The following is an 11492-nucleotide window of genomic DNA, read 5'->3' on the forward strand; positions in this document are numbered from 1 at the left end:
GGGTTATGGGAACATAGGGATGACCCTGTATAATGTTTCTTGTTGACCCCTGTCTCTCTGACATCTCTGGTGACGGACTTGGGCCCGATCCCGATTCCCTTTCCTACCCCTACAGCTCGTTTTGGAGTGCCACTCGCTTTAGAGCCTCTGAACAGAGCCACAAGGCATAGTGGTTGAAATCTTTCCCTAAGAAAAGACAAGACTGACTTCATACCTGTCAGACAGTGACGTCTACCTCATCTTCGACAGGTACTATGGCCGTTGGGCCCAGGGGCTGAGGCTGTTCTTGCCCGTTTTACTGTGCTCTCAACTTCGCTCCATGTAGGGGGCCTTGTTTCCATCTGGTGCTCAGGTGGTTGGATTGGTGGCATGTCATCCGGAATGCTGGCTGGCACATGCCTCTGGTTGTCAGAGTAGGTCTTCCTCAGGTGCTCCTCTAGTTCCCTTATGGGTACTTTGAGGGTCCCTGTTTTCTCCTTGACAAAGAGGTCTTTGACGAACTTGTAGGGATCTCTGTAGAAGGCAGTCCTCGTTCGCTCTTTCTTCTTGTGTTGCTTTCTCAAGCATTCTGCTCTTCGCAGTGTTGCAAGACGCCGCTTGATTTCGGCCTGTAGTGCCTCAAGTCCTTTCCTTTCCACTTCTGTGGCCTTCTTCCACTGTTTTCTCAGGCACCTTCTTTCTTTCACAAGTCTTTCAATCTCTTGTTGTCTCCTGGACTTGAGATGGGCTGATGGTTCCTTCTGTGTCCCATGGTTCTTACTTTTCACCCCAAACCTCTCTGCTCCATAGCTGTAAATTATCTCTCCAATCTTGTCCAGTTTTCTTTCCACGCCTCCTTTCAGACCTTCTAGAAGATGGACAAGGTCTGTGTCTGTGTTTTCCCACTCCTTTTTCTGGCAGGCTTTAGGCCACAAGATTTGAGGCTTTCGTCCATTCATCTTCCTCTCCACTGCTGTCTGTGGCTAGATTGGCTCTGGACTCATGTCCGTTGATGGATCTGTGCTTGGTTGAGCTTCGTCTGGGGTTCTGATACCCTGTGGACTGTGGTGAATATCCTGCCACTGGGCTTCACTCGACTGATTTGCCCTACCTCTGAGGAAGTAGTGGTCAATGCGAGGCACCTCGCTAAGCTCTCTTAGGCACTTTTTCCTGCCCTGGTGGATCTTGAGACCCTTCTCTGATGTTATCTTTTTCCAGCCACAGATGCAGCTTTGTAGCTTGTGTCCTGCCAGTGTTGTTACTCCGTCAACTACCGTGCTGATCATTTGATTCGTTGTCATTTCCGTTCCAGGGTCTGTTACCGTGTGATCCGCCGATGAGTCATCTTCCGCCCCCGCTCTCGCAGACTCTAGGGGTGTTTTTCCTTTTGAATTTTTCGTAGCCATAGTTGGGTGGAACCAAGTCACTGTGTAGTGAAAGGCTCCTGCCAACACGGGTAGCTAACCCATGCCAGCCCCGTTGGGGTCTGTTCCCTCCTGTCAGCTGTCTCTTCAGGCCGTCACCAGGTCTTTCCCAGGTTGTCAGCTGCCCTTTCGCAGCGGTCACTGGTTTTGACACCAGACATCAGGATTCTTAATAGGACTGGCTGTTAAAATCCCTAAATATTCAGCACAACAATTGAGTGGAGTTGGAGATGTCCTCTTGGGTGAAGTGGAATTTTGCAATGATCACGTGGTGCCACCAGTACGACACATCTTCAGTTGTGGTCCCCGACCTCATTGGGTGTTTCGGCCAGTTATCACAAGACACCCTCTGCCGAGGTTGGCCCACCACAGGCTGATCAGGCCTGGGTGTGTGTCGCACGGTGGCACCACGTGGTCATTTGGGAGCCCATGTTGGGTCCCTACGTTTCAGCCACAGCCAGTGACTGCTCCGTTCTGCTGCAGTGGACAGTTCTCTGATTGCCTTCCGTTGGGCCTGTCCTCTGATCCCTACTGCCCTCAGGAGCCTTGTGGTGGAGCTGGCTACAAAGCCTCTGCAGCCCACCTCCACTGGCCACACCTTCACGTTCCAGCCCCGCCCCTCTGCTTCGACTGCTAAGTTGGCATACCGCAGCCTCTTCCGTTCGAATGCCTCATCGATGGCCTCCTCCCATGGGACCGTCAGTTCTACGATGAAGACACGCCGGCAGGACTTGGACCAGAGGACTAGGTCTGGGCGCAGGTTGGTCACTGCAATTTCGGGTGGGAAGGTGAGCCTCTGGCTGAGGTCTACCCGCATTTCCCAATCCCGGGCTGCGTTCAGTGGGCCTGAGTCTGGAGGTGATGGCTTGGTCCGCTGTTTCTCCCCTTCCCGGATGAAGGTTGTTTTCTGTGGAAAGGTAGTCTGGGCATTTAGAGGCATGGCGTTGGTGGTTACCCTCTTGTGCTCAAGTTCGGCAGCCAAGCACTTTAGCACTTGGTTGTGGCGCCAGGTGTATCTTCCTTGAGTTAGACTGGTCTTGCAACCCACCAAGATGTGTTTGAGGGTTGCTGGGGCTGCACACTGGAGACAGGCTGGGTCCTCTCCATACCAGAGATGTAGGTTGGTAGGAGAGGGCAGGACATCATATGTGGCTCTGATGATGAAACTTAGCCATTAGACTCCATGCTCCACAGCTCGTTCCACATGATTTTCCTCCTCTCCACGCTCTCCCACTTCATCCAGCGGCCTTGCTGGGCTTGGGAGACTGCCTTGGCGCACCTGGCTGCTTCCTCCTGGTGGCGCACCTCCTCAACCACCATCTTCCGCCGTTCTGTTGGAGTAGCCTTTTGCCATGTGGGTGTTGTTGTTTCTAAGCCAAGGCCCCCTCTGCCATGTTGGACATGCCCCACTATATCCCGGTGTCTGAGGGCGGTCTTTGCCACCGCAACTGCTGCAGATGGCTTCCATTTCCTCCCCGTTGCTAGGATTGGAGCTGCACCTCTGACGAATGGATCCCGGGATTCTGTGAGAGACATTTCCAGCCTTGATTTGGCACATTTGTACTCCTCCACCAGGCTTGAGATTGGTAGGGAGAGGGCTCCGTTGCCATACAGGCCTATGCTGCTAAGGCCTCTCGGCAGTCCAAGCCACTTCCTCACTTGTGCATTCACCAGTCTCTCCAGCCGGTTGGCATGGGATAGTGTGACCTCGTAGATGGAAATTGGCCACATGAGACGGGGCAGCAGTCCAAACTGAAAGCACCACAGCTTCAGCTTCCCAGGGAGAGCAGTGTTGTTGATCTGCTTGAGGCCACTGATTATATCCTGCTTGAGTTGTTCCACCTGCTTCGAGTCTTTGAGTTCTGCGCTATACCAGCGGCCAAGGCTTTTGATAGGCTTCTCCAGAACTGTTGGTATTGGCTCGTTGTTGACGTGGAACCTCTCATTGGCAAGCTTGCCTTTGACAATGGAGATACTGCGGGACTTACTGGGTTTAATCTCCATTCGTGCCCATTTGATGTTTCCCTGGAGTTTATCCAGCAGGCGTTTGGTGCATGCGTTTGTTGTTGTTATTGTCGTGATTACAGTATCAAGTCTGTCACCAGAGATGTCAGAGAGACAGGGGTCAACAAGAAACATAATCTCCTCCTATCAACAAAGCTACCGGCCCAGAAGGTTGTCATCCATTTACAACAAGAAACAGATGAACCTGTTATTATATGAGAAACTGACCCAAGACAGGCTTTTCCATCCACGGAGCACCAACAAACACAAGTTGGTGGTGACAGGGGAGGACCCATGCCCCATCGAGATCAAGATGGAAGAAAGAAGGAACCACTATGATCAAGAAGATCAGCAGGAAGAAGCTGACACCATCGTTGTCCAACAAGTCCTGATGTGTGCTGGAGAAGCCCATCAGATCTCTGTGGTTTCTGACGACACAGACGTGTTTGTCCTCCTCCTTCACCATCACCTTCAGGCAGGACTGGATGTACCACTCATCATGGAATCCCCCCGCAAGGAAAGGGCAATAGTGGACATCAAGTCGACACTGGCCAAGCATTCAGAACCTTTCATCAGCCCATGCCATATCGGGATGCAATCAGGGTTTGGAAAAGGCTCTGTCATCAAAGTCCTGAAAGCTGAGTACGAACTATCAGCCATTGGTAATGTGGATGCACCGTTCCAGCAAGTCCTCGACCAAGCCACTGCCTTACTTTATGTTCTTATTCCTGTTGTAAAGCACTTTGAGCTGCATTTCTTGTATGAAAGGTGCTGTATAATTTACTTACTTACTTACTTAAAAAAAGTAATGAATAGTAACACAAAAAATACATTGTACACAACCTCCTTTATGAGTAAACATGAGTGAACATAAATTTGATGCATTTGATTTGAGTATTTTGCATGAAATCTCATAAATAAATAAAAATCTGGGATTTTGGCATTTCGGGCATGAAGGGGTTAATATCTGGTACCCCCAAGCAACAAGGGTTAGGGTTAGGGTTAGGGTTAGCAGAGAAAAAAACTTTACTAGAAATCCCTCCATTCACCATATCACTCCAGTTCTCCAACAACTTCATTGGCTCCCCATCAAATTCCGTATTCATTTTAAGATTCTCCTTCTCACCTTTAAGGCTCTCCGTAACCTAGCACCCTCATACCTCTCTGAACTCCTTCTTACTCACACTCCCTCCCATAGTCTCAGATCTCCTCTGCCCCACCTAACATACGTAATATTGACAATCTCACCACTTTCACAATCCAGTCTTAAAACACACCTTTTCACAATGGCTCACTTGGTTTGATCTCCTGCATTTTGTTTGTTGTTATCAGATTTTTCTGTTTTTGTCTCATTTTGCTTTGTTGATTTTAATGTTTTGATAGCCTTGAAAGGCGGCGCATGAATAAAATGTATTATTATTATTTTTATTATTTTTTTTATTTTATTTTTTTACCCGACAAAACAAGGTTCAACCCCATGGCTCCCGGACTATGAAGAAGAGGCTGCCCTTTAGGTCAGGGTGGCCTTGGACCAAAATACATAACAGATCTCCAAATAAATAAATAAACTTGCCTTGCCTTGAAATATTTTGTTGTATGGATATATTGATAATAATACAAAATATATATATAATAAAAAATGATGAGAAATATGTGCCCCCTCACAAATTCAACATCATTTGAAAATATATTTGAAGTTCTATGCAGAAACGGGAGGGGGGGATATTTATTCTGCATCCATGCTCAACACGTTTCTGGAGTAACAGGTTACATTACTGGGCTGACGGGCACGTTCACATTTGCACACGCTGTATCTCGGTGTAACACCTACATAAGGTGATACACCTTCAACCAAACCCTTCCCCTGAACCTTAAACCTAACTGCAACCACATTTGAATCAATTTGTGGGAGAGACTGCAGAACCTAGGACACATTACAGCAAACAAGGAAACACAACACAAGTGGCCTTTACTCCACAACTGCTGACTCAGTGGCTCATATTCTGCAAAATGTAATTGCGAGAGGATATCACTGAAGGCATATGTGTAAAAAATTCACAGCCCGCCAGGCCGCCACTGGTGTAAAGACATTTAGGCTCGCTGACCTGTCATAAAACTGAGATGAAAAAGCACTAGGGCAGGCAGCTATCACATCTGCCTCACTGAGGGAGGAGGGTCTTAAGCCGCTGTAATTGACGCTCACTCTCCCCCCAATAACCACATGACTTCGAAAAACAGGAGCGTTGTAAAGCAACGACTATGAATCCAGCTGATGGCTGTGAATCCTCTGGACTAACAAGTGTGTTACTGCACACTTGCATCGGAATTACATTGGGAATTGTCTTTTTGGGCAGAACTACTACAAGTGAGAACCAGAACAGTACAACAAGTGGCCACTAGGGTTTGCGGCGTTTCCAGGGTTACCAGGGCCCAGCATTCCCAGTTACCAGGGTTACCAGGGCCCAGCATTAATGTAATCTAGATCAGAATGATCTAAAGCTATACGTTTATTGCAGGGTCTATCATCTTTGTTCCTGCTCTGTAGATTCTATAATTCTGATTCTGTACGACTGTACGTCAATTTCATGAAAACAAATGTTGTTTGAAGAACTCCTTAGAAACCACACAGGGCCTAGTTTTCAGAGCTTAATTAATTGCAGCACTAAAATCATCTTGGGGCTCTTTCTGCGTCAGACATTATAAATTCCACGGTCGGCTTTGGACGAAAGACGATGGCAGGGCAGTGGAGGTTTCAGAGGCCCTCTATTGTGAACAAAGAATGACTTCCAATGGCCCCTGGTCCTAGCATTTGTTTTTCATATGGAGACTGATGGATAGATGATTCATTTGCTTTGGTTAAAGTGTAAACAACACTGTGACAGATTCCCAAAACTTTTATTAGAACATTACAGCAGATACAAAGGTCTATTGCAATCATACACTCTTCCAGAACGGTATGTGTGCTTCAACAACAAACAATAATGCACTTCCCCAAAAGGAAAAAAAGAGAGAAATAAATTAATAGAAAAAAAAGAAAGAACTACAAAAAACAAATACACAGCAGTTTCCATGTTTCTGTTGAGTGAAACTTCACAATGAAACAAGGCCTCGGTAGACTGGGAGGGGAGAAGTACACGTCATCGCTCTGCCCTCCTCCCTGGAGTACGCACTTGTTCTTCAGGAGTATGCACTTGTTCTCCAGGAGTACGCACTTGTTCTCCAGGAGTACGCACTTGTTCCCCTGGAGTATGCACTTGCTTGGCTCCATTCCTGGATCTCAAACAGCAGGACTCGTGGGAGGAGACTCTATGGAGCCCAACAACGCAATACTACTGTATGTGGTGTTTTGACAGTTAAATTACACTATACTGTAAGTAGCAACAATAATGAGCAGATATTGTTCTCCATAGCGCTATTCGAACCAGCTATCTGCGGTTTGCAATGCAAGTCGTTACACCTGTAATCACCTGCCAGTAGCCTAAAGCTATGTGTCAACCAGCACATGCAAGTTGGAATGTGTGCGATTGTCCAGGCACACAATTTCAGTAGTTTCAGCGACTGGAACACAACGAAAAATGCCCTCAAGGCTAATTAATTTAATCCTAATTTAAGTGATACGCTCAACTCTACAGAACTTTGAAGTATATGCATTAAATCATTTAATTTAAATGGGTCATTATGATGCTTGTTAATGGGTTTAAAGGGTTCAAATTTAATACATATATTTCCCTCAAATAATATATTCAGTTATAAGTGTATACATGTATTTTGTTTTGCATAGAAAGCAGTCATAGAGTCCGGACATAGAGTCAACAATTCTAGATTTTGGTTAATTTACTTAGCTCAAAGTTATTATTAACATAGGTGACTGCTTAGGACGCCTGTAAGCATTCTCTAGATAATGAGAGAGACTATATTCAATGGTGTTGTTGTGTATGTTAAATAAAATGCCAGAAGTGTGCCGAAATGACTAATTAAATTGAACATTCCTCTATATTGTCAAAATTAGTCACCTGCCATACATACAGTATACAGAACAAGTCATACAAATGTATGTCACCCATTCCTATCATGTTTGTAATGTATTAGTTACGTCTTGAACACGTCTTGTGTAGTTTAACTGTCAAAACACCACATACAATAGTATTGCCTCAGTGGTAAAACCCCAAAAATGTACCTCTTAATATTTAATATTTCACCCCTTTGTTAACATGAATAACTACTATAAAGCATTTGTTAGTGCCTTAACGAAGCATGAACAAGGCATTATTAATGCATAAGTTACTATGGCATTAATCCATGTGTATCATATTGTAAAGTATTACCATGTAAAATGTTACCAATACAACATTCATGTTTTCTATGTAACAATAACCCCTTGAACAGAGAATAAAATATGCTGTCCTACACTCTTCTAGTGATGTAGACTCAAGAGACAGAACATGTTAGTTTGAGATGTTTTATTTGTCATAGGGTTTTCATCTCCAGTACAAAAGGTGGAAGTTGGACTGCTCAGGATGTTGATAAGTTGTCAGAGTGTGCTGAAGGTACAAAGCATCAGACTTAGTAGCTGGCCATGGTGCTGGTGAGCCAGTCGTTGAAGATGCAGACCTAGAAGTGGGAAAAGGGAGACATTAGTGGTCAAACCAAGTAGGAAATAATGTGATAGCGACTTTATTCCAAAAAATCCCAAGATGAAATCTCTTTCCAGTCTCACCTTGGCGTAGACACCGGGGTTACCAGCCTCGGCACAGCCGTAGCCCCAGGACACAACACCCTGCAGCTCACCGTTGCACACCACGGGGCCACCGGAGTCACCCTGAGAGAGAGAGAGATGATGTAGTAAGAGTGAAGTATTTAGTTCAGATAAAGATGAAGTAGTTATTCAATATCAACATCTAAACAATTGACAACTGAAGTGCATGTAGTGAAGGATCATAGACTTCATATAAAGTCTTCTCTGTTGTCAAGTGCGTACCTGGCAAGAGTCCTTGCCTCCCTCCAGGTATCCAGCGCAGAACATGGCGTCGGTGATCATGCCGGGGTAGGCAATGTCACAGGCGTTGAAGGACAGGGTGGGGATTTCCAGGCACATCAGCTGGTCACCGCTGACTATTAACAGAGAGAAAGGATGGATTGAGAGAGGGGGAAGAAGGAAGACAGAGAGAAACGGTTAGATATATTGACATTGTGTTTGTAAAGGTAATCTGACCTTCCCTGTCATGTCTATACACACTCATTCATCATGAAGATGATCTACTGCCACATTTAACCTTTGCCCCTTGTGCTGTACTCACCGGAGCTCATGGTGTTGCCCCAGCCAGCGACTGTGCACATGGTGCCAGTGGCGGCACAGCTGGTGGGCAGAGCCACGGTCTGCACGTTGCTGTTGAGGGTGGCGGGCTTGCTCAGCTTGATCAGCATGATGTCGTTGTTGATGTTGTAGGAGCTGTACTGGGGGTGACGGATCACTTTAGAGGAAGTGATGAACTGCTCGGTACCCTCTGTCACTGTGATGTCGTGCTCGCCAAGACGAACCTGCACACGGCTGAAAGAGATAGAAAGAGTCAAAGTAAGAGCAGAGTCAATTGTCTCATGATTTTGTGTGTAACATTAACTTCTGTCCCCTGGTCAGGCTTGATACTTGTCTGTTATTTGTTGAGAACAAATTATTTGTAGCCTACAGTACAGTACTTACGACTTGTAGCAGTGAGCAGCAGACACAACCCAGTCCTCACTGATCAGGGAGCCTCCACAGAAGTGGTACCCAGAGTTCAGGGACACCGTGTGGGGCTGGGAGTGGGCCTCGCACTCATACCCTCCGACGATCTTGTCTTCCTCCGCAACTGAAAACAGAGGAAAGGCAGACCTTAGCTTATATCTTCATGGCTAGTCCCTTTGAAGTGGGACAATTTCAATTCTGCCACAATCTTCTTAAGTTAAAGTATTCTTTGCTCTCATGATATAAATATTACTGTATTGTCAATAATATAACAAGGTGAAAGTCTTCCCTTTTTTCCAATGGCAATATTCATACTCACAAGCGGCTCCGATGAGCAGAACAAAGACCAGAGAAATCATGGTTGCTGTGTGATCCTGTCGATGAGAGGTGTTCACCTGCACCCTGCTATATATCCACAATCGTGAGAGCCGCCCCGTTCTTTGGGACTATTTCATTGGTCAAGAGTTAGCCATTGGGAAGCAAATGGTGGACCGCCAAGGTCAAGAGAATCTCGAAGTGAACATTTACTTTTCCATTGAAATCAATGTAATTTTTTCTTGATCCCAACCAGTACATACAGGTGCAACTCAAAAAAATTGAATATTGTGCAAAAGTTCATTCATTTCAGTAATTCAACTTAAAGGGTTAAACTTAAATATTATATAGACTCATTGCATTGTACATATGCATGATTATACTTTTCAGAGGGCTGACATTTCTGTATTTAAAATCCTTTTCTTATTGATTTCATGTAATATTAAACATTTCTGAGATATTTAATTTGGGGTTTTCATAAGCTGTAAGTCATAATCATCAAATGTATAACAAATAAAGGCTTTAAATATCTAGCTTTGCATGTAATGAGTCTATATAATATCTAACTTTAACCCTCTAAGTTGAATTACTGAAATAAATGAACTTTTGCACGATATTATATATTTTTTAGTTACACCTGTATTTGATCATCATTCCAGCTCTTCTGATGGTGTAAGAAATATAGAAATAATTATGTAATCATAAGGAAATGTTGTAGGCTACTGTAGTAAGCATTTGATTGAATATATTAATGGTTAGTACATGTTACATACTTTACTGCACATGTGCTCTTTGCTATTTCTTTATTAAATGCAACTCACTGTTCAATTTTGATTAGCTGTTTGTAGATAGTGTGGGCATAATCAATTTACTGTTACCACCTAATATGTAACAGGTAGATGGTATATACTGTAAAAGTTATGTTAAATGAAAGTGGTCAAATTTAATACAGATATTTCCCTTAATATAATGAATGTAATCCTAATTTAAATGATACGCTCAACTCTACAGAATGTAGAAGTATATGCATTAAATGGGTCATTATGATGCTTGTTAATGGGTTTAAAGTGGTCAAATTTAATACAAATATTTCCCTTAATATTTGACAATGCTATCTTTTCTAGTTTTCTCTTGTTCATACCATACATTTCAGGTAGGCTGGTACTCTCTGGACATCTTCAGAGTGTATGCTCATTTAACATGACTGTGACACAGCTGTGCCTTTCCCACACATGAGGTTTTCTTGTACTCAGTCAGGGTACCTTTATGTGTAATGCTCTCACAGACATAATTTATTCAATGTATGTGGCTTAAACCTTCACCATCATTTCACACTATGAGTTTTTCCTTAATCCATACACTGTATGCAGTTTGTACAGAACACTCAAAACTATGTCATTTATATAATTCTGGATTTAGGGCCAGTTTCCTGGACACAAATTAAGCCAAATCCTGACTAAATACAATAGAAAATCTAAATTGAAGATGCATTTTAGTCAAGGATTAGTCTTAATCTGTGTCATTGAAACCAGACATGGACTCAGAGGGAAGGAGACAGCAGGTAAGGAGGACGGAAAGCCAGTTGAATTAGCACATGCTTATCCTATGTATTAACACTGTAATAACTGTAGAAATAACATTCTATTAACTTAAAATTAACCTGTGCACATTTTAGAATAAAAAAACTGACGTTGTATTAATGTTGATGTTTGCTTGTATCCTTGTATCTTCAACAGTAAAATACATGTTCCCAAATCTGGTTAACGCATTCAGGCCCTGAACACAGCAAAGACCTAGGTTCTAGGGTGCATGATAGCGTCGCGACCGCGCACCGGGATTTAGGGGATTTATACAGGGTGCATGATAGCGTCGCGACCGCGCACCGGGATTTAGGGGATTTATATGATATAAGGATGAGCTGTTATGTGGCGAGCGTGACGCGGGGGGTAACCAACCCCAACCCCCCCCCCCCCCCCCCTCCCCCCCTCCTTATAGCAGCGAGAGGCCCTTTCCCGTTTTCGTGATTTCGGCCTCCCGTAAGAGAACGA

General features: G+C 44.3%; 1 protein-coding gene across 1 annotated transcript; it reads right to left on the bottom strand.

Moving 5' to 3' along the window:
* Positions 1 to 7960: 7960 nt before the first annotated feature.
* On the bottom strand, positions 7961 to 9523 carry LOC308160471 (trypsin-1-like). The gene is made up of 6 exons (XM_080534384.1): positions 9449 to 9523; positions 9106 to 9253; positions 8705 to 8955; positions 8386 to 8519; positions 8125 to 8226; positions 7961 to 8018 (listed from the first exon to the last, which is right to left on the bottom strand). Exons 1-6 carry the CDS (start codon positions 9486 to 9488, stop codon positions 7971 to 7973), a joined length of 723 nt encoding a protein of 240 aa, XP_080390510.1. The 5' UTR covers positions 9489 to 9523; the 3' UTR covers positions 7961 to 7970.
* Between the last annotated feature and the right edge of the window lie 1969 nt (positions 9524 to 11492).

This window comes from Nansenia antarctica (assembly GCF_963989245.1).
Source record: "Nansenia antarctica genome assembly, chromosome: 1".
Taxonomy (NCBI): Eukaryota; Metazoa; Chordata; class Actinopteri; order Argentiniformes; family Microstomatidae; genus Nansenia; species Nansenia antarctica.